A 24706-nucleotide genomic window follows, 5' to 3' on the forward strand; every position below is an offset into this window, starting at 1 on the left:
TGTTCAATGTCTCAGTCTATTTCAGTTCCTCAAAACAGCAATGCACCAACAATGCGCCTGAACACACCTCATTTATAGACCAACGAACAGATGGGCACAAATGCATTTGCTATTTAAACAATGCGGCGCAGGACGTGAAAATGGAAACTGCGTCGGGCTGAAACTAGCAAAAAACACTTGCACCAAGTGTATAATGGGGCCCTTAGTTTTATGCGTCAATTCTTTTTCACAACCTTGGACTACAAAGACATGTTCACCTTTGAGCTATGAGTGTTCAAGCAGAATAGTAAGAAGCAATTTGTTTGCTTATATTAATCCCATTTTAAACTTTCCCAAAAATATTTTATAAACATTTTGAATGAATCTGAGGAGGGATTTGATCACAACCCACCAACCTGAATGAATAATCTGTTTATGGTTGAAAACAGAACTCTAGGTGCAATAAAATCAAGGGCTTAGTCGGACTCATGAATGTATGTTAAAATCACCAAGAATTAAAATATTATAACAGGAACAATATATGACAAAAGTCTGAAAACTCCTGATAAAATCTTCATTGTATTTAGGCAGCATATATAACACCACACAGAAAAACGATTATTTAAGACTCAGAGCTCTGATTTCAAGTAGCTTTATCGTCATTCAGCTTTAATGAAGCTGTGTCCGAAGTCCGATCATTTGACTGTGTATTAAATGAGAATGGTTCTTGTACAGCATACAAGATGTCTGACAAAGCATCACAATGAGATCTCATAAAACTGATCATAAATGAGATACTAAAAACATGGGCAAAATTTCCAGTCTACTCACATACAGTGCTATGCATAAGTTTAGACACCCATGCTAAAGTTGACTAAAAAGAGGAATAAAAAATCATCTTTTGGAAATTGAACTTAATGCCTTAATTTAAAAAATTAGGAAAAATCCAACCTTTAAGGACACCAATTTTCTTTGTGAATGAATAATGTATCGTAAATAAATAAATGTTCTTCCTTAAAATACAGGGTGCATAAGTTTGGACACCCCAATGTTCAATTCCCATAGAGGCAGGCAGAATTTTATTTTTAAGTATTTTTTTTTATTTTATTTTTTAGGATACTATGCATCCTGATAAAGTTCCCTTGGCCTCTGGAATTAAAATAGCCCCACATCATCACATAGCCTTCACCATACCTAGAGATTGGCATGGGGTACTTTCCATAAGATCATCTCTCAATGCAAATCAAACCAGCTATTAGGCTAACTGAAATAAAACCATGCCAATCTCTAGGTATGGTGAAGGCTATGTGATGATGTGGGACTATTTTAATTCTTAAGGCCAAGGGAACTTTATCAGGATGCATAGTATCCTGGATCCATGAAGTAACTGGCCTTTAAAAATAAAAATCTGCCTGCCTCTATGGGAATTTAACATAGGGGTGTCCAGACTTCTGCACCCTGTATTTTAAGGAAGAACATTTATTTATTTACGATACATTATTCATTCACAAAGAAAATTGGTGTCCTTAAAGGTTGGATTTTTCCAATTTTTTTTAATTAAGGCATTAAGTTTAATTTCCAAAAGATGATTTTTTATTCCTCTTTTTAGTCAACTTTAGCATGGGTGTCTAAACTTATGCATAGCACTGTATGTCTCTTGCCGTTGTTCTGACACTTAAAGGGAGAGTTCACCAAAAAATAGATCACCCTTACGTTGTTCAAAACCTGTATGAGTTTCTTCTGTTGAACTAAAAAGGATATTTTGAAGAATGTTGGTAACCAGTTGACGGAAGTCATAGTAGGAAAGAAATGGAAGTCAATGGTTACCGTCGAATACAATTCTTCAAACATTCTTCAAAATATCTTATTTTATGTTCAACAGAAGAAAAAAACTAATACAGGTTTGGAACAACATGAGGGTGAGTAAATGATGACAGGATTTTACATTTTGGGTGAACTATCCTTTTAAGTCATAGTTATAGCAACGAATGTAGATATGATGGATACTGACTACACTATGCAAACAAAATGATCTGATTTAATTTCTTGCAAAATTAGAGAGGGGAAAGTCAGTGCTATAGATCACATCCGGAAAACAATTCAGAACTGGATGCAGTGTGAGAAAAACTGAAGTTTCTTAATCAGGCATTGTTACCTTCTCTGTTTTCTCCTCTGGTTCATCCTCACTTAGGAACTCTCGTTTGGGGTAAGGAATCTGACATCCTGCAAATACACTAAAAACACACACAAAGAAAACATTAAAACTATTTTTTATAGGAACTGCAACTGTTTCTCATATAAATATGGACAACTAAAAACAGGTGAATGACTACAGTTCATGTTTAAGCTGCTATAAAAGCAGTTTGAAAGGAAAAACAGGAATATTTGTGGTATGCTACACTACATGGCCTAAAACAAGCAGACACCCCCTTCTAATTAAAGAGTTTGGCTAAGTTCATAAAGGCAAATCTTACTGCAAAAAACAAAGAATAACACTCAAGAGAATTTGGTCCTCTTCTCTTCTAACAGAGCGAGATCCATAAAAAATTATCTGATGTCTGAGTCTGGTGTGAAACAACTAGACTGGCCAGCACAAAGTCCAAACCTGAGCCACACTGAACATGAGTTAGATAAACATTGAAAGCAAGCCAGAACCATCGCCCAGTGGCAGTGGCTGAGCTCACTGTTAGTCCTGAGCGGAAGCAAATCCCCAAAGCCTTGTTTCTACATCAAGGGGAAGCCTTTAGGACAGGGGCCGTATTCACAAAGAATTTTAAGGCTAAAAGTAGCTCCTAACTGGCAAATTTAGGAGCAACTCCTCAAAATAATGGGCGTGTCACTCGTAACTTTAGGACTCCTAATTTTTTTGACTAAGAGTAATTCACGAAGCATTTTAGACCTAAAAGTAGTACCTAAGCCTGGGACAGCTTAAAAGAAGTCGAGAGGACTCCTAACTCACTAAGACCTTCACAAACCGCTTTTTGTGGCATTTCACGGTGCGATGTTTTGAAGTGCGTATGCGGCGCTACAGGAGCTTCCAATCGTGAGGGAACAATTCTGCATTGTAGGCATAACTAGGGATGCAATAACGCCACCAACAACAACCAAAACTAGGCTACTCATTGCATGTAAACTAATTGTAACGTTTCATTGTGAATCTAATTAAAATGTTCTTCTCTTTGCAAACGTAGGCAGAGGCATATAGTGACAGATTAATTCAATAATGTTGCAAAGATATTGCATCAATCCATATGTTTCATTGGGCTATAGGCTATTTGTTTTGCCTTACTCTTTATTCATTTAGGCTATTTATTCATCATCTTCTGTCCTTCGCACTACTTGTGTAGCGCACGCATTCTCAGACCTGTCACCTGTCACTCATCATCGTAGGGGAGGTGTTAGGCATCATTCCCGCGTTACAATCATCAGCCAATCAAGGTGGTCACTTCAGTCAAGCTCGTGCATGAGTAATGACGTCATCCATAGCAACGAAGACTCACTCTTAGTTTAGGAGTTGTCATTTTTCTTTACTAAGAGTAGGTCTGAAAGGCATTGTGAATAACTTTTAAGAGAAAACTCCTAGCTAAAATCTTTTAGTGGGATTTAGGAGTACTCCTAGTGGAAAGATAAAATGCTTTGTGAATACGGCCCCAGATCAACTCCCTATTAATGCTAATGGTTTTGAAAAGTGCATGCTCAAACACATATGGGTGTGGAATTTGGGTGTCCACTGTCCACATACAGTACTTTAGGTCATAAATCCTTTGAGATCACTCGGCATGCATTTAAATGTGTGTGCGTGTGGGATGAGTCTTACTCAGATGTAGGTAAGGGGTCCTCCAGGAAATAAGGGTCCTGCAGTGCCTGCTCGGAAGTGATTCTTTTGGTGGGGTCCATCGTCAGCAATTTCTGGAGCTAGATCAGATTGATATTCATTACTACTATTGTCACAATCTGTGTTTTCTGTTCCGTTTTCAAGAACTTTAAGTTTGTTTATTGTCATTTCCTGTGTATTTTTTCTTCCGTCGCCATGGTTATTCATTGATTTACTCACACCTATCCCTAGCCTGGTTAAAACCAGACCATTCTCAGTAGTAACTGAGTTATGGTCTGGCAAAGCTTCATTAATAACTCATTTCCAAAGGGGCGTCACCAACGGACGTCGCTCAAATGCCTCTGGGCGCAACTGGATAGACCTAAAACCAATCAGAGTGATCGGCATCGTGTAAAGCCATATGCTGCGTCCCAATTCGCCTAAGTTACACTACGCCATAAAAGTATGTACTCTTTTTGTGAAGAAAAGGTATTTACTTTTGAATGTGTAGCAAAAAAGTAGGCAAGCTTTGGGACATACTACTTCGTCATCTTTATCGGACGGATCTGTTGCGTGCATCCTGTCACGTAAACTGCCCTGTCAATCATCGTGTCACAGTTAAAATCCTCTATTAAATCTAATTTAATTTCCTACCGTTTCGGAGAGAAATGTAGTAGCACGTTCATCTGCCAGTGGGTCTTTCATGGAGACTGTCCTCATGTGTTTGCAATTTGAATATAATAATGCATTTAAAAGTTGAACGGACGTCGCTCAAATGCCTCTGGGCGCAATTGGATAGACCTAAAACCAATCAGAGCGATCGTCATCGTGTAAAGCCCGCCTCAACGTTTCTGATTGGTGCCGCGATTTCTAGGCCATGGAAATGGGCTTGAATGAGCTCTTTGCCGGACTACTTCTCGAGCAAATCTGCAATTTGCCGGAAGTTTTCTGGGTTTTCCTAGGCTAACCTATCCCTAATTTGATGATTAGTTCTCTGTGTATAAAATGCCCTCAGTTTCTTTAGTTCATTCATTGTCTGGTGTTGTCTGTCTTACGCACACTGTTACGTTGCCCTACCACTTGTTTGAATTACTCTTCATGTTATTCAGTAAAGTACACTGCTTATTGATCCGCTTCGCTGCCTTGTCTTCATCCTCAGCCCAGCCGTGACAATTTCTAAGGATGTGCAAAACCAAATTCGCATAATCGAGTTGGTGGGATTTTCTGAATGATTAGATAACCAGTTGGTGTTCAGAAAGCCCTTTACAGTGTAAGTCTATGTAAGCCAGATCTCTGTGTGGACAATACCAGTATCAGTTGTAGGAGTCTTTCACAAAAATCTTACTGGATTATTGAAATTTACTACTGGAACTAAGGATATACATAAGTAACCATCTTAAAAGAAATGTTTTTGTGAAGCATATATTGTACATAAAAGTAAAAGTTGAGACAAGTGTAAGTGTACAACAGACTCACCAATAGAAACACTTTGCTGTCTGGTTTGACTTTATGTTTCTCCATGTATTTGATGAGACTGCTGTTGGCATATCTGTAAAACACATCTGAAGAATCACTATATAACGCTCTTGCACACTCAGTGGTAAAGAATCTAGGTATACACAAAAGGACAAAAGGGCAGCACACTGCCACAATTATCTCAAACTCAGTTATAATGGTAGAGAATTAACATTTCAACCCTTTGAATGATGAAAAGTATCACATTCCCATCCATTTTTAATCTCGTGAAACAGAATTTGCCCTCTTTACCGTATTTTGGTATTGAACAAGTTAATATACGAAGAAAAGTGGGTAATATCAACAATTTAGTTTTACAAAGAGATAAAGTATTTTAAGACTTGTAATCTTTTCGACTACCCGTCAAAATGTGGTCGCAAAAAAAATAATAATAATGTTTTGTCTAGTATAGAATGTTTGAGAGGATTGTGCTGTCATTTAGATCTTATTTGAAGGCTTTTGGTCACGCACCTGCTCAAATCTTTTTTGGGGGATGTGCACATACTATTTCATTTTGTTTGAAAATTCTAAGTATAGCCTTTTACATCATTACATGAAATATATACACTACTGGTCAAAAGTTTTAGATCGGTAAGATTTTAATGTTTTTAAAAGAAGTCTCTTCTGCTCACCAAGGCTGCATTTATTTGTTAAAAAACAATTAAAAGAAAACAGTAATATTGTGAAATATTATGACAATTTAAAATGACTGTTTTCTATTTTAATATATTTTAAAATGTAATTTATTCCTGTGATCCAAGCTGAATTTTCAGCATCATTACTCCAGTCTTCAGTGTCACATGATCCTTCAGAAATCACTCTAATATTTTATGCTCAAAAAAATATTCATTATTATTATCAGTGTTGAAAACAGTTGTGTACAATTTATTTTCAAAATTCTTTGATGAATAGAAAGTTCAAAAGAACAGCATTTATTTAAAATAGAATATTTTCTAACATTATAAATGTCTTTACTGTAACTTTTGATCAGTTTAACTCATCCTTGATGAATAAAAGTATTGATTTATTTTATTTCTTTCCCCCAAAAATAAAATTAAAATTCTTACTGACCCCAAACTTTTGAAGGGTCGTGTTTAATGTTACAAAAGCTTTAGATTTCAGATAAATGCTGTTCTTCTGAACTTTCTATTCATCATTGCATCATGAAATAAAAATGTAAAAAACTGTTTTCAACACTGATAATAATCATAAATGTTTCTTGATACTCAAATCATATTATAATGATTTCTGAAGGATCATGTGACACTGAAGACTGGAGTAATGATGCTGCTTTGATCACAGGAATAAATTACACTTTACTGTATATTCACATAGAAAACAGCTGTTTTACATTATAATAATATTTCCCAATATGACTTTTTGTTTGTATTTTTTAATCAAATAAATGCAGCCTTGGTGAGCAGAAGACACTTCTTTTAAAAACATTAAAATCTTACCGATCTAAAACTTTTGACCGGTAGTGTATATACACTAAGTTAACGGTGTTCAAACAGTACAGCACTGAATTGATAGACTTGTTTAAAGTTAAACACTCACATAAATAAATATAATTTGTGATAATCAACACTCTTTTTGTTTTTGCTGTTGAAAATACATTTGGTGTTACTCTGGAACAGAGCACAATACTCACGTGGTTCTTCTGAAATCTTTCTGTAAAGTAGGATATTCTGGCATTTTCCGGATATCCTCCCAGTCTTTATCTAGGAATTACAAACAAACATTATATAATAGCACGCAGTGACATTTAACAAGGCTAAGAGTCAAAATAAGCATTTGTTACATTGTACTTGCATTTAAAGTATCTGCATTGGTTACAACTGTAATTACACTTTTAACCCATAACCCTAACTGTATTCCAAAAGCTCGACCTAACATATCTCTAAGCATTAAAAAATCAATTACATGCTAAAATTTAATAAGATAATATACAAAGAACATTGCTTATGAGTCATGAATCATTCAGAACAAATCAACAGAGAAACAGAAATGTGTTTATGTTGTACTTGTGCCAATAACAGCCTATAATTGTCTAAATCAAAATGTTTAAAGATTCTTTCACACGGCCTTCCCTGCACAGTCCCCAAAACTAGGAGTACACTTAGATGTTAAAGACTTATATTATGGTATGAGTAATTTAATAATCACGGATTTTGCTTAAAAATCAACAATAAAAGACTAGATCTGCTACGCTGCTGAAATGCTCAGACCATAAATTCAATGGAAACCGTTGAAGATCTTAAATACACAGAGATGTATAGGTGATCAGGTGATCAGGTGATGGCTGATTGAGTGCAGGTGGGAATCAGTAGGAATGCTGGGAAACGTAGTGCCGTTGAGGTGTGTGACAGTTAGTGTATTCGTTTGGATGTGTTGTGGTTATAAAGGGAAGTAGTAATGGATACGTGAAATCAACTGGCTGTGGAAGTTTCATTGAAAGAACCAATCAGAACCATGGCTGAACTATTCATTTATGCAAGTTATATATAAAACTTGTTGAAACTCAAATACATGTGAGAAGAGGGTTCATGCAAGCCCTCAAACAAACAAACAAACTAATTTAGGCTTCGGGAAAGAAAAGCAGACACAGACACGTAGAATATTTAAACTTAATGGAAATACAAGTGGCAAGTCAAGAACACAACTAAGATAAAAAAATAAAAGTTTTTTAAATTTCGTAGAAATGTATAAAGTTGTTTGTTCCTAACCTAAAGAAATATTAACTTTTTTTTTTAACAGGTTGTAATTTGACTATCATGCATTGTCTATTTGAACACTTTTCTGTGGGTATTGAGGCTCTCAAACTCACTGTCTGCTTATTGGCCAGAAACTGCCATGGCCTAATTATTCCAATTTAGATATATTAAACTGACCAGTTTATATTAAAGTGGTGATGAAAAAGTGTTCTGATTTAATTAGAATGAAATCCAGTGAATTCACAGAGACTATAATAATGTAGTGAGAAAGGTGGGTGTGCGATAAGTTCAGGGTCAGTCACCTGCTGGGAAGCCCATGACGCTGAATATGCGATCTAACTGGTCATGATGGAAAGGATTGCTGGTTTTTATGTCCTCTTGTCGACAATGGAAGATTGGTTCTGACGTCAACAGCTCTGCAAAGATACAGCCTATTGCCCAAATATCTAAAATGAAACAGAATATTAAATACGGATTAGATACGAATAGCGCAGCCTGAAATACACACAGTGCATAACTTACCAATTGCTTTGGTGTAGTGTCTTGCCCCGAGCAGTAGTTCGGGTGCTCGGTACCAGAATGTGACGACCACTGGGTCCAGATCAGCCAAAGGCTTCAGTGGAGAGTTAAATAGTCGAGCAAAACCCATATCAGCTATGACACACAAACACATTAACATAATAAATATCCCCACTCTGATCACAGGTACTCAGCTTTGCATTTAGCTTTTCATTTACAGAGCTAATAATGACCAGTTGTTGTATGCATTTTAATCAAGGTAAAGGACTGTGTTATGGTCTCTTGACAGGTGGTTTCAGGGCTAGTGATAATGTGGTGTCATAACTGAATTATTAAAATAGTAAATTTACATTGAAAACATTCTAGGGATCATTTGATTAATATAAAAAGTTGCCATTTTCAAAATTTAATGGGATATACAATTGTGTGAGAGATTAAATTATAAGTTGTGCTGCTTAAGTAAAGTGGCTCCAATGCTCAAGCAAACATTGAGAGCCACAGAGTAACCAAACACAAAAACAAATTCCACTAGTGATAAAAATAGCGGCCACAGTCTTCAATAGTCATCACCCAGAATAGTGCCTTATGTAAGACAATGGCTTCACATTTACCCAGACTGAACCTATAGCCCGCCTAAGCTCTCTAAAGCTTGACGATATCACCTAAAAAGAAAATAAAGTTGGCCAAAAAAGAAAAGGTTCAGGAGAATTACATAATATATCCCCTTTTCCCCACATAATTTGCTACAAAACTCTAATTGAAGGCATTTTTCACTAAGACAGCCTAATATAGTCCTGATAATTATGCTGCCTTCATGTGCCCTGGAAAAGATGATATTTTCCACTTGTGACCTGGTATTTACCAGTGTGTTGTGTTCAAGTACTTTTGTTGTCGTAATGTAGTACCCGCAAGGTCTGTGTCAGTAGAGTAACTTTTTTATCTTTACAAAAAAACAAAACAAAACAAAAAACGTAAATGTGGTGCTTTCTGATGATTAAAACATAATTAATAATAAAAAATAATAAAACGACATAAAATGATTAAATATGAACCAAGGAAATTGCAGCGAAGTTGAAAATTGAGTGTTAACGCATTATATTACAATTGTTAATGACACAACATTGTATATCTGCTAACAGTATTCACGACTCTTGCGTTGCTCTCCGCCATTTTGCTCTCCGCCATTTTATCTCATCTCGGCAACTCGTGCATCAAAATATTCTACTAGTTGCCCAGTGGAAAATACCACATGAGGGGGTGTTCATGTGCATTTTCCACGTCGGCTTTTGGTATTTACCATAATTACCATAGCACGTGAAGGCACCATTATATTGCAATTGTATGTAGCCAGTGCAGCTTTTTACCAATTTTGACTCTTCCTCGCTCTGGGCCCTCCCCCATTACCAGGATATTGGCAGGTTTCTGAAAAAGAAAAAAAAGTCACAAATGACCACAAATTATATATCTGTTTCTCTGAGAATGAACTTGTGGTGCTACGGCAAAACATCCTCATCAAATGGATGAGCTAATTATTCATTCAATTTTGGGGTAATTCATATTTTTGCCTCATGACCTCTTAGCGGCTGTATATCTGTTCACACCTGCGTGAGCCACACAGCCATGACATCTATTTTGTTTATGGAAATGTTGTGTCTCACAGGGAAGCTGAAGCCTGTAGAGGCAGGTGCTGAGCTATTGCTCGTCTAAATGACACACCTGTGGGAGAAGTCATCTTTATTATAATATTTAAGTCAAAATATTCATTTCACTGCTGATACTGAGCCTTAATTCTGCAGGCCATGTTGAAGTGAATATACTTCTATGCCGGAGAAAACTAGTTTTTATATATACAGTGAGGAAAATAAGTATTTGAACACCCTGCTATTTTGCAAGTTCTCCCACTTAGAAATCATGGAGGGGTCTGAAATTGTCATCGTAGGTGCATGCCCACTGTGAGAGACATAATCTAAAAAAAAAAAAATCCAGAAATCACAATATATGATTTTTTACCTATTTATTTGTATGATACAGCTGCAAATAAGTATTTGAACACCTGAGAAAACCAATGTTAATATTTGGTACAGTAGCCTTTGTTTGCAATTACAGAGGTCAAACGTTTCCTGTAGTTTTTCACCAGGTTTGCACACACTGCAGGAGGGATTTTGGCCCACTCCTCCACACAGATCTTCTCTAGATCAGTCAGGTTTCTGGGCTGTCGCTGAGAAACACGGAGTTTGAGCTCCCTCCAAAGATTCTCTATTGGGTTTAGGTCTGGAGACTGGCTAGGCCACGCCAGAACCTTGATATGCTTCTTACAGAGCCACTCCTTGGTTATCCTGGCTGTGTGCTTCGGGTCATTGTCATGTTGGAAGACTCAGCCTCGACCCATCTTCAATGCTCTAACTGAGGGAAGGAGGTTGTTCCCCAAAATCTCGCAATACATGGCCCCGGTCATCCTCTCCTTAATACAGTGCAGTCGCCCTGTCCCATGTGCAGAAAAACACCCCCAAAGCATGATGCTACCACCCCCATGCTTCACAGTAGGGATGGTGTTCTTGGGATGGTACTCATCATTCTTCTTCCTCCAAACACGTTTAGTGGAATTATGACCAAAAAGTTCTATTTTGGTCTCATCTGACCACATGACTTTCTCCCATGACTCCTCTGGATCATCCAAATGGTCATTGGCAAACTTAAGATGGGCCTTGACATGTGCTGGTTTAAGCAGGGGAACCTTCCGTGCCATGCATGATTTCAAACCATGACATCTTAGTGTATTACCAACAGTAACCTTGGAAACGGTGGTCCCAGCTCTTTTCAGGTCATTGACCAGCTCCTCCCGTGTAGTTCTGGGCTGATTTCTCACCTTTCTTAGGATCATTGAGACCCCACGAGGTGAGATCTTGCATGGAGCCCCAGTCCGAGGGAGATTGACAGTCATGTTTAGCTTCTTCCATTTTCTAATGATTGCTCCAACAGTGGACCTTTTTTCACCAAGCTGCTTGGCAATTTCCCCGTAGCCCTTTCCAGCCTTGTGGAGGTGTACAATTTTGTCTCTAGTGTCTTTGGACAGCTCTTTGGTCTTGGCCATGTTAGTAGTTGGATTCTTACTGATTGTATGGGGTGGACAGGTGTCTTTATGCAGCTAACGACCTCAAACAGGTGCATCTAATTTAGGATAATAAATGGAGTGGAGGTGGACATTTTAAAGGCAGACTAACAGGTCTTTGAGGGTCAGAATTCTAGCTGATAGACAGGTGTTCAAATACTTATTTGCAGCTGTATCATACAAATAAATAGTTAAAAAATCATATATTGTGATTTCTGGATTTTTTTTTTTAGATTATGTCTCTCACAGTGGACATGCACCTACGATGACAATTTCAGACCCCTCCATGATTTCCAAGTGGGAGAACTTGCAAAATAGCAGGGTGTTCAAATACTTATTTTCCTCACTGTATATATATATATATATATATATATATATATATATATATATTATTTAGTAGGATTAGTACTAGCAGCACCAAACAGAACTGCAAAAATAATTACATTTCTGGCACAAAATTATTTTTCTGTCATGTTTTCAAGAGATCACAAATTATTTCATAACACTGGTTTCTGTATGTTTGGTGCCACTAACACAGAAATGCTATACTTTACCTTTAAATATAATCAAATAAAACGTACGGACAGAAAGACACAGAGACGATATTACTGCATGTGGTTGTGGGTGACTGATTGTTGCATCAGTAACGGTGTCTTCTAATTATTCCAAGACTCTTGAGTTTCTATGAGTCTTAATGAGGGTATGTTGCTATGGGAACAGCAACCATACGGTTTCTGCAATTCAATCAACAGGTTGGTATTCAAATATCTTCTATAACAAAAGAAAGAAAATCCTACAAGTGTGGAACTGTCAGAGTTATGTTTGTTTTTGTTTCCCTGTTCATTTCTGAGTTTGTTAAACTTCTAGTCTAAATTAATTAATTAGGTTCCTCATTTCAGGTGTGTTGTGTTGTTCTGTCTGTTTATCAGTTCTCCTCTGTTCCCTACCTGTTTGTCTCCTTGGTAACTAATTAATTAGGTTCCTCCTTTCAGGTGTGTTGTGTTAATTAGTCTCGTTAGTTCCTCTTGTTTGCTATGTATTTAAACCCTCTGTTTCTTGTTTTGTAATATTTAGAGTTCTATGTGATATGTGGTTGTATGTTTTCATGAGAATCCTTGGATTAAAGTCTTCTTTATCGTCTCTGTCGTCCGACAGTTGATTACAGCCACCTATTCGTGACAGGAACGACATGAGGTTGAGTAAATGATGACAGACATCACTGGAGTTTTGTATATAATTAGTCTTATGCAAGTTTGAAGTTTCTACTAATTTCACAAATGGATTCGCTGCCTCCATTAAAATAATAGTTTACCCAAAATAGAATATTCGATTAATATTCTGTCATTATTTACTCACCTTCATGTAATCCATATGCTGTTGAGCTTGACATCTATGTCATGTATACACTCACCTAAAGGATTATTAGGAACACCATACTAATACTGTGTTTGACCCCCTTTCGCCTTCAGAACTGCCTTAATTCTACGTGGCATTGATTCAACAAGGTGCTGAAAGCATTCTTTAGAAATGTTGGCCCATATTGACAGGATAGCATCTTGCAGTTGATGGAGATTTGTGGGATGCACATCCAGGGCACGAAGCTCCCGTTCCACCACATCCCAAAGATGCTCTATTGTGTTGAGATCTGGTGACTGTGGGGGCCATTTTAGTACAATGAACTCATTGTCATGTTCAAGAAACCAATTTGAAATGATTCGAGCTTTGTGACATGGTGCATTATCCTGCTGGAAGTAGCCATCAGAGGATGGGTACATGGTGGTCATAAAGGGATGGACATGGTCAGAAACAATGCTCAGGTAGGCCGTGGCATTTAAACGATGCCCAATTGGCACTAAGGGGCCTAAAGTGTGCCAAGAAAACATCCCCCACACCATTACACCACCACCACCAGCCTGCACAGTGGTAACAAGGCATGATGGATCCATGTTCTCATTCTGTTTACGCCAAATTCTGACTCTACCATCTGAATGTCTCAACAGAAATCGAGACTCATCAGACCAGGCAACATTTTTCCAGTCTTCAACTGTCCAATTTTGGTGAGCTCGTGCAAATTGTAGCCTCTTTTTCCTATTTGTAGTGGAGATGAGTGGTACCCGGTGGGGTCTTCTGCTGTTGTAGCCCATCCGCCTCAAGGTTGTGCGTGTTGTGGCTTCAACAAATGCTTTGCTGCATACCTCGGTTGTAACGAGTGGTTATTTCAGTCAAAGTTGCTCTTCTATCAGCTTGAATCAGTCGGCCCATTCTCCTCTGACCTCTAGCATCAACAAGGCATTTTCGCCCACAGGACTGCCGCATACTGGATGTTTTTCCCTTTTCACACCATTCTTTGTAAACCCTAGAAATGGTTGTGCGTGAAAATCCCAGTAACTGAGCAGATTGTGAAATACTCAGACCGGCCCGTCTGGCACCAACAACCATGCCACGCTCAAAATTGCTTAAATCACCTTTCTTTCCCATTCTGACATTCGGTTTGGAGTTCAGGAGATTGTCTTGACCAGGACCACACCCCTAAATGCATTGAAGCAACTGCCATGTGATTGGTTGATTAGATAATTGCATTAATGAGAAATTGAACAGGTGTTCCTAATAATCCTTTAGGTGAGTGTGTGTGTATATATATATATATATATAAATAAAAGTTTATATGCAACATTGTTGTCTAAAAAAGCATATGGGTTTGGAATGAAAGTAAATAATGAAATAATTTTCCTTTTTTTGGGGGGGTGAACTATTCCATTAACACTGTAAACTGCACGAATTGTGTCTGAGGACCGTAAAAAGAAACATGCTTCTAAAATACAAAAGCATTGAATATCCTGCTGACAGATCACATTTATAATTCATGTTGACTCTAAGTCGGTTGTTGAGCAGTCTAACAAAGTCTATTTCTCTTATATACAACTGGGTTAATGACACAGAGTATGCTATTGATCCACACACACCATGGATTGATGGGATTACACAACAGCGGAGAGACAATCAGACAGTGACAACTTTCCATTGGATTCAATCCATATCAGTCACCATTAACAGCAGCTGAACATTACACACATATTTTAGTTTAGTTAAGATTGGAAGATGCAGGGATGGACTGAGTAAGTCAAATTCTGTTTCAGTGTCTATCACTGCAACAAAACCAGAAAAAAGAGCCTAATACAGTCAAAATACAACTTACTTAGACTGTAAAATATTTTCTTATGTAAAACAATTTGCATAGATGGTTATAAAATGGGCAATGTTTTAAATAAGCCAAAACACCTTCAATACATGTAGACGTATAGTATGTAGATTATGTAGATGTTTTCATCATTTTGTGAAAAGCTGTTACACACTACATGAAAGGTCATTTTCAAAAATCCATAATAGGGGCACTTTAAGTAAATATATTCTCTTTCAGCAAATGCAGTAGTGTTATCAGACAACACTTATGCATTGGCAAAGATAGCGATTTAAGATAAAGCAGATCAATTAAAGTTGTATGCATTTGTAACATTCAAATGAATGTAAGAAGATGTGGTACTTAATAGAATTATGTTAAATACAGCTGTTGTGAAAAAGATAATTAATGCATTAGCATTGAGACAACATAAACACTGATAATCTTTCAAAGACTACATCTTTTGTTGTTTAAATGGACATTGAGACACTTTAGCACTTATTATACAAACCTCAACAATGGTGACAGCATTCTAATAAACGATAAAGCATTCACACTGTCAACCAATTCCGAGTGAATGTAAAAAAGCGGAACAAAATAAATCAGATACGTGTTGAAAGATCGGATCTGTGCATCAGCCTCTGTGACCAACGACCTTGTGTTTAGTACTCACCAGGTCTCTGTGCAGGACCCAGTTGGCATGCAGGTAATGGATGCCGTCTAAGATTTGGTAAAGCAGTGACTTCACCATCCCCCTCGGTAGTTGCATGGGCTTCTTGTTGGCCTTTGATGCTCGATGAAATTTTATGATGTGCTGCAACATAAGAATGGGTAAAAACTGAGTTTGTGACAGTTGTGAATAGGCATGAGCTCTTACATGATCACAAGAAATCTTTTTCCTCTTGTGTTTCTGCTGCCAAGGTCACACACAACCAATTCAAGATCAGTGATGTTTACCAGTAACACCTGCGAACTGTCCTCCTCCCTCCTCTCTCTCATTACGGATGACTTTGCAACCTTTTTCACTGATCAGGTGACAACCATCAGTTCAATCAATATGCAGAAACAATGCTATCACAGAAAGAGGATGACTTGCATGTCTAATGACTGAGTGTCAAGGTCAAAGTTCTCTTAAAATAACAGATCATTTTACCAGTTTACATAAAAAACAGTTTAACAAATACTATTGAAATGATATTTATGAATAAATAATTCATGATATTTGCATACAAAAAAAAAATTATATCTCTATATATATACTTAAAACCTTTAAAGAATAACAGATAAGCTGTTTGCATCAAATGTGTTTTCGTTTTTAAAAACGTGAGATCCCACACAATAGTGTGAAACAAAACTGCAGAGCCGCAATGATGATCAATAAAAAAGAAGCCAGAGATATGTTTTTAAAAGAATAACTTTTTTTCTGATTTTTCTTATTTTGTGTGTGTGTGGTATTTTTGCCTTTATTGGAGCTGGACTGTCGAAAAGTGGAAGACAGGAGACAGGATCGGGAAAGGACCAGAAGCTCAGACACAGAAGGCACTCAAACTCTAAAGCGCAACTGCGCTACATGACGAAGAACTGTTCATGAGGATATCAGCTCTGACAAACTTCTTTTAACTTGACAGAGTGACACATAATGCGCAGAGGTCGTCTAGCTCATGTTTACATAGAAAAACAATGACACAGCAGAGCAGTGGATCACAAAAATGCTTTCTGTGTGGACTGGCGCTAAGATACGGTACACAAACTATACTGAAGGTGTAACTAAAACGTTGTGTTGCTATGAAAGTTTTTGTGACTTGTTTTCTCAAAGATTTTAGATATAAATAACTAGTAAATTGTTCAGTAGCTTCCTCAGCTAATTTCTCAAAGGATTATTTAAAACTTAATTTACTCATCATTTGCTCAATCTCATTTCTTTTGAAACTCATTTGACTTTCTTTCTTCTGTGGAGCACAAAAAGAGTTTGTTATGGCAGAATGTCCAAGTTGCTCTCTTCCTAAAAATGAAAGTGGCTATTAAGCTACCTTTTCAATGGAAAATGTTGTGTGAATACCTGAAATAACTTAAGTTTCAGTCAATTTCACGCAAAGCTATCGTATGAATTTAGATGACCTTGAATATAATTTACAAGTATGGACTTGTTTTGTGATGCTTTTTGAACCCCAGTCCCAATCCACTTACATTGCATGGAAGAGCACATCTCAGACATTCTGCTAAACATCTGCTGTTGTGTTTAGAAGAAAGAAGAAAAGAAAGAAAGTCATACAAAACTGAACCCAAAATTAAATGGGGGGGGGGGAAGAAATAGAAATTGGTGCATTAGATAAAAACTAAAGTGTAACTACTAAAGCATTGCTGAACCTAATAATGTACATGGTAAAAAAGTATTAAAATACAAAACGTTTGTATACAGCATATACTCACCCACAGGTCATGCTCAGCATAGTCAAACAGGAGCCAGACCTTGCGGTCACTGTGAGAAAGAAAAACTTTCTGCAGGGCGATGACATTTGGATGCTTCAGCTCTCTCAGTAACTGCAGACAGAGAAAAAACATTAGCGTTTATTCACCTGTTCATTCTCCAAACATCTTTGGCTAACACTTTATTTTAAGGTGTCCTTGTTACAGTGTAATTATATGTTTAATTACTGAGTATTATTAATTAGCAACATGTGCTTACTACATAATTAGGGTTTGGTTTAGGGTTAGTTGCATGGAATTATGCATAATTTACTTATACATTTTTACTTTACTTACTATATTTAACATAGTACATGTATGGTTAGTAGCAGGGACACTGTAAAATAAAGTGTTACCCACCTTTGATACAAATACATGTATTTTGTACAGGGCATTTACATCAGATAATGCAGAACAAACACTGAACCATAGATATGTATACCTAGATGCCACATTCGACTGCTTCAGACACGTGAGTGTTGTCACTCACAGTAAGAATTAATGATGCCACAACACTGCGCAGCTTCTGGTTGTGAATCCGCCAGTATTTAAATTCTCGAAGAGATGGGATAATCTTTCATAGTGGTTTGTGTTTTTATCCCCTGGTTTCACAGACAGGGCTTAAGACTAGTCCTAGACTAAAATGTAAGTCTGAGCTGTTTCCACTGAAATAAACTTGCACTGACTGATCTTAAAAATATATCAGTGCCTTTTTAGTTTTAAGATGCACATCGGTAATGTTTTTTTCTAAGCATGTTTATAAAAATTACTTAAATGTCCTAATTGATCTATGGTCTAATCCTGGCTTAGTCTAAGCCCTGTCTGTGAAACCGGGCCCATATGTATTAACTTAATATTATAGGTTTTTATACTATGGTAACTTTTTAATGTTGTGGTAGCTGATGCCTTCATCTTGTATTAGTTTAGTTTAAAGTTTTAGTTTTAGTTTAGCAAAATCACTCCGTGTTTTTGTTTATTTTGTCGAAATGCAAGTCAGACACAAAGTCTGATACAATACCCAGATTGCAACATTGTTTCGGCCCAGATCCGGCCCACATCTGGCACTTGTGGAATGCGGATCTGGCCCACATGCAGCGTGGAATGACGGCACTTGGGCGGACCGCTCCTGTTTGCCAGATCTTATTATTGCTGGATCTCATGCTGCAGTAACACAGGGTTTGTGATGTGGACATATTAATGGATCAACACAATTGTTAGATTCCTAAGACATCAGTGAAACAGGTTATTTTATGATGATTATAAAACCATCAACAGGTAACCATTATCACCTGATCTCATTTCACTTTAGCTTTCTTTGCTGCTGCAAATGTGTTTGAGAAACACACTGTCACAGCGGCCAATAAAGACAAAATATATAATAAGAGTTAAGAGCCCAACTAATGGAAACACTAATCACTGTTATGGTGACTTCAAATGAAACATTTAGTAATTAGTAATTAGGTTAGTAATAAGTTTGTGGAGTTGTTTAATCCTCCTCTGCTGAGATCTTCACAGATTTAATGTCTTCTTTTCTCTTCAGTTGATTTCATCTTAGGCTGTGTCTGAAGTCAGTTGTAGTTCTTGTGTTTCTGCTCGGCTCTTTTCCTGTTCTCTTCCTTCCTTCAGTGATTCTGCTTGTTAACAGGCTTATTAAGGCTGAGATGACTCCATATTTAATATACACATATTTTGTGGCTCAGATAAGGTCCAGTTCTGGTTTATTTCTTTGCTCTTGGCTGACATGTGGCATTGTTATGGCCTGCTTGTGGCCCAGATCTGGCAAACAGGAGTGAGCCGCTCAAGGGCTGTCCTTCCACGCCGCATGTGGGCCAGATAATCTTTCCACAAGTACCAGATGTGGGCCAGATGTGGGCCGGATCTGGGCCGACACAACGTTGCTATCTGGGTACAGTGGAACGGTTATATGTATAATCTAAAACTCCCAAAAGGATGTTGCCAAGCAATTGTTATTCAATTCAAAGCAGTAAATTAACAGAAGAGTACAGTAGTAAACAATTGCTACAGTTACAGTAATACTGGGGGAATAAAATAAAAAATTATGAAAATGAGGGTTCCAGCAATACACCCTTATCTCACCAGATTCCCAGAAGTGTGTAAGAAAAGTAAAAACCTTGACTGAAGCATATGTCTTGTAAATATACACCAAGAGTTGACAGTAGAACATTTAAAAAAGAAAACAATCTGAGTCATTATTAGTAGAGTATCTAATTGCCAAAATATTCAAGTGACCAAGCCAAGTCCTAAATGTAAGTCTATTAAAACATGGTGAGTGATTTAAAAACACGTCATATGAAAATGTTTTGTCTAAGACCTGTAGGCCCTGCTGTAAGTCGCTGCAATGAAACGGTCTGATAATAAATAATAACTACTGTTAATAGGTCATTAAAAGGGATACTTCACCGCTGGCAAAATGGACTTTCAATAAAACTTGGATGCCTATGCAATAGAAAGGCGCTACCTAACTAGAGAAAACAGGAAAAAAGGCTGTTGTCTTCTTTTGCCAAAGAGGCATCAACACTTCAACACCCATAATTGTCAGGGTTCTGTCACCTCTGTTTGGTTTATATCTGGTTTGGTGACAGAGCTCTGACATTCCCGGTTTGTCATGTGTTTGTGTTAGTCTGGTTTGTTGTGAGCACATGGCTTGTCTTGTATTCCTTGTGCCATGTGCTCTCCTGTCAATTGTCTGGCCCCTCCCATCTTGTTACCTGATTGTTGATTAATTTGCCCCACCTGCCTTGTTCGTTTGCCCCACCTGCCTTGTTCGTTACCTTCTTTTGTTTGCTTCCTATTTAGTCTCCCTGTGTTTGCAGTCCTGTGCTGGTTTGTTGTTTTATGTTTCCAGTTTATGCCTGTCTTGTTTTCCTCTACGGGGTGTTTTTTTTTTTTTTGTAGTTTTGTTTTACTTTTGATTACTTATTAAATATCCTTCCTTATCTGCACTTGAATCCTCGCTTCATTTTTTGACCTGCCGTGACAATAATGCACTGGGCATGTTGCAGTCCAAGGCCACTCTCAGCAATCTGCTCTGGATACGTTTACCAGAGTCAAATACCGCCTTGCTTGAGTAAGACATACTTCTTAGCAAACTTTTACTCATAATGGTGTCGACTTGTATTGTTCCTGGGTGCAAGGATTCAAAGAGAAAACGTTTAGCATTAGTGAGTTATTTTCGGTTTAGGTAGCGGCTAAAGGTAAATATGGAGAGAACGCAGAGATGGAAAATATGAAAAAAACTCTGTACTTAGTGTTCCTTTTGGTAAGAATTTGTTCAATTTGAAAGTATGCATCTACTGTAACGGTTGGTTGCCGTATATAAATCGCACAAATGAAGGAGAATCAGATAAACAGTCTTTAATGACAAAATGCTCAAGAGAACAGAGAAACAGCCAACATAACACAAACAAGAACGGACAAAGAACTAAGGAGAACTCAGGGCTTAAATGTGTGAAACAAACAAAGGGAACTAATTAGGAAACAGCTGAACAGAATGACTCATCAAGGAGACTAACCCAGGCAGGAAACAGAAACAAAGCAAACAAGACTAAAACTGAACATAACAGAATATACACGTTACAAGCAACTGCTAAACCTCTGACATCAAGGCTAACTTCCAAAGATTTGTTGCCACAACTACAACACCTTTTTTGTTTTGTTTTTTACATGGGAGCTACTTAAGGGGGCATTTATCTTTTTAAATATAGACAATATCATCTGAAGCTATATGGTTTAATTTATTTAGAGGTATTCTTTTTACACTAAATGCAAAAAATAGAAATAGAAAAAATAGTCAACAGCATTAAATATTTAGCTATAAAAAAGATCTCAAATCAATGAGCCAACCCAGCCCTGGAACAATATGTTCTGCCTTTCCAACAATGTAAAAAAAGAGGTCGGAAAATGAGAGAGAGAGAGAGAGAGAGAGAGAGAGAGAGAGAGAGAGAGAGAGTAAAGGGAAAAAAAAGGGAAAGAGTGTTTGATCTTATTAGTTTGATGGTAACATAAGTCCAAACTGTATGTCAGCAACACACTAGACAAAGAATCACTCCGATTTAAACAATTTAAACATGACTTAATATGCAAATGGTGTGCAATCAGACCAACAATGCTCAGTGATTGCGTGACTCAAAATGTGGCCTTTTGAGACATCTACACCCATGACATTTAAACCCAACAACAATGTTGTTATGCAGTTGTTTTCAATCTCAGGAAAGACCTGGGCAGATTAGGCTGCTACTGAATCCACTCTGTGTTTAGGTACTTTGGACAACTTGGCATGCAGAGTTGTAGTCAAGTGAATAAACACTTTTTTTTGTTTGTTTGTGAAGTTCTCTTTTTATGAGGTTTAGAAATAGCATGTATTTATTTGGATATTAATGCCAATTGGGGGAAAAATACTATTACTATTGCTACTATTGCTAAGGACTTAATTATTAAACATCTATGCCATTGCCATGTGTGCTTCTATGCCATTTGGGTCATAAATTAACCATCTAACAGCCTCTAGCAACTGCACAGCTAACTCTTAAAACTGGCCACCAAACACCAAAGCCTGACCTAGTACACTTAACATTTTCTTCAGATAATGTACAAATCTGTGATTGAAGATATAGCAGTATTAAACTGGGATACATTAGTTCCACCCCCAAACAATGCAGTTAGCATTGAACATTTCATTAATAAATCATACAAATTCTAAATAATAAACAGGTTGCAAGAAAAAAAAAGGGTAACACTTTAGTTCAGGGTCCAATACTCACTATTAAAGTTGCTTATAAGCACGCATATTGCTAGGATATATCCTGTTTATTTGTACTTATAAAGCAGATATTAATGCCTTATTCTACATGACCTTATTCTACAATCCTAATCCTACCCAATACCTAAACGTAACAACTACCGGTAACACTTTATTTTACAGTGTCCTTGTTACATGTTACATGTACTTACCATAGTACTAATAGCAAATTCTGTATAATTACATGCAACTAACCCTCAACCAAATCCTAATCCTACCCAAACCCTATAGTAAGTACATAAATATAAACATACACTCACCTAAAGGATTATTAGGAACACCATACTAATACTGTGTTTGACCCCCTTTCGCCTTCAGAACTGCCTTAATTCTACGTGGCATTGATTCAACAAGGTGCTGAAAGCATTCTTTAGAAATGTTGGATCCATGTTCTCATTCTGTTTACGCCAAATTCTGACTCTACCATCTGAATGTCTCAACAGAAATCGAGACTCATCAGAATTTTGGTGAGCTCGTGCAAATTGTAGCCTCTTTTTCCTATTTGTAGTGGAGATGAGTGGTACCCGGTGGGGTCTTCTGCTGTTGTAGCCCATCCGCCTCAAGGTTGTGCGTGTTGTGGCTTCACAAATGCTTTGCTGCATACCTCGGTTGTAACGAGTGGTTATTTCAGTCAAAGTTGCTCTTCTATCAGCTTGAATCAGTCGGCCCATTCTCCTCTGACCTCTAGCATCAACAAGGCATTTTCGCCCACAGGACTGCCGCATACTGGATGTTTTTCCCTTTTCACACCATTCTTTGTAAACCCTAGAAATGGTTGTGCGTGAAAATCCCAGTAACTGAGCAGATTGTGAAATACTCAGACCGGCCCGTCTGGCACCAACAACCATGCCACGCTCAAAATTGCTTAAATCACCTTTCTTTCCCATTCTGACATTCAGTTTGGAGTTCAGGAGATTGTCTTGACCAGGACCACACCCCTAAATGCACTGAAGCAACTGCCATGTGATTGGTTGATTAGATAATTGCATTAATGAGAAATTGAACAGGTGTTCCTAATAATCCTTTAGGTGAGTGTATAATTACACTGTAAAAATGAAAACAGTCATTTTAAATTGTCATAATATTTCACAATATTACTGTTTTTGTTTGTATTTTTAATTAAATAAATGCAGCCTTGGTGAGCAGAAGATACTTCTTTTAAAAACATTAAAAATCTTACTGACCCCAAACTTTTGAACGGTAGTGTAGCTTTAAGATTGCTGTGATTTGCTGTAATTCTGCAAAACAGTTACATTTTTCCCAAATCACAAGTTTAATATGGTCTGTTACAAATTACCAATTTTAGCTAAGGTTTTAGAAACATTGGTTGGTGATCAGTTAAAAGACTATTTGGTTTCCAATCATATTTTGTCTGACGTACAGTCTGGGTTTCGAAGGCAGCACAGTATACTACTGCTGCAATAAAGGTCATTAATGACATTATAGAGGCAATGGGCTGCAAGAACACCTGTGTAGCTCTTTTCATAGATTTAGCCAAAGCATTTGATACAGTGGACCATTGCATTTTGCTGGAAAAGCTACGTAATATTGTTTTTTCTGACCATACTGTTGATTGGTTTTCTAACTGCTTGGCAGACAGAACTCAGTGTGTTTATTTTGACAATTCCAAATCAGCAACTCTGAGTGTATCTTGAGGTGTACCGCAAGGATCAGTCTTGGGTCCAATTTTATTTACTATTTATATTAATAACTTGGGTGATGACATTTCTCAGGCTCATTTCCATTTTTATGCTGACGATACCATTATTTATTGTAAGGCTGCGACTTTACACCAAGCTTTTTCTTATTTACAATCTGCTTTTAACCTTGTTCAGATACAACTGTATCAGCTTAAACTAGTTTTGAATGTTGAGAAAACTAAGATTATGCTTTATTCAAAATCTAAGAAGTCTTTGGACAGTCTTCCAAGTATTTTTACTATACATGGTGAGCAGATCGAACAAGTCAAATTGTACAAATATTTGGGTATATTAATCGACGATCAGCTCTCTTTTAAGTTGCACATTTATAAACATGTACAAAAGCTCAAATTAAAAATATGGTTTTTATTTTAGAAACACAGCCTGTTTTTCTTGAAAAACCAGGAGGAGATTGGTTGCTGCAACCTTTCTCACTACACTCGATTACGGTGATTTGCTCTATAGAAATGCGCCTGATCGATGTTTGTCTTTGTTGGATACTGTCTACCATAATGCATTAAGATTTGTGACTGGATGTAAGGCATCACTGTACCTTGTACAAAATGACAAACTGGCCCTCATTGTCAGTGAGGAGGCATATACATTGGCTTATTTTTATTTATAAGTCTATGTTGGATATGCTTCCCTCTTATCTTTGCTCCTATATGTCACGTAATATCAGTTCTTATAATTTACATTCCGGTAACTTGTACTTGTTATCTGTACAGAGCTTGGTAAGAAGGCTTTTAGTTATGCAGCCCCGGCCACCTGGAACACATTACAGACTGATTTGCAATTGCGAATTTAAACAACGCATGAAAGTTTTGGAAATAGATGCCATAAATTGTTGTCACTGTTTTTAAAATAACTAAATCATTTTAAACCTATGGTAT

At 37.2% G+C, this 24706-nt stretch overlaps 1 protein-coding gene across 5 annotated transcripts in view; it reads right to left on the bottom strand.

Moving 5' to 3' along the window:
- The window catches only part of cdk19 (cyclin dependent kinase 19), a 53007-nt gene that overhangs the window by 15679 nt on the left and 12622 nt on the right, over window positions 1-24706 (bottom strand). For 3 of the 5 annotated variants that reach the window (XM_079887587.1, XM_079887589.1, XM_079887588.1), the window contains exons 3-11: window positions 17259-17369; window positions 15502-15642; window positions 9906-9963; window positions 8545-8676; window positions 8325-8468; window positions 6960-7029; window positions 5270-5342; window positions 3797-3894; window positions 2135-2213 (exon numbers count right to left, since the gene is read on the bottom strand). In XM_079887587.1, the coding sequence (XP_079743713.1) occupies window positions 2135-2213; window positions 3797-3894; window positions 5270-5342; window positions 6960-7029; window positions 8325-8468; window positions 8545-8676; window positions 9906-9963; window positions 15502-15642; window positions 17259-17369 (906 nt within the window). Of the gene's footprint in view, window positions 1-2134; window positions 2214-3796; window positions 3895-5269; window positions 5343-6959; window positions 7030-8324; window positions 8469-8544; window positions 8677-9905; window positions 9964-15501; window positions 15643-17015; window positions 17059-17258; window positions 17370-24706 lie in introns of all 5 variants that reach the window. The other 2 variants (XM_079887590.1, XM_079887591.1) reach the window with 1 other exon arrangement.

Source organism: Squalius cephalus, assembly GCF_949319135.1.
Source record: "Squalius cephalus genome assembly, chromosome: 12".
In the NCBI taxonomy this organism is placed as follows: Eukaryota; Metazoa; Chordata; class Actinopteri; order Cypriniformes; family Leuciscidae; genus Squalius; species Squalius cephalus.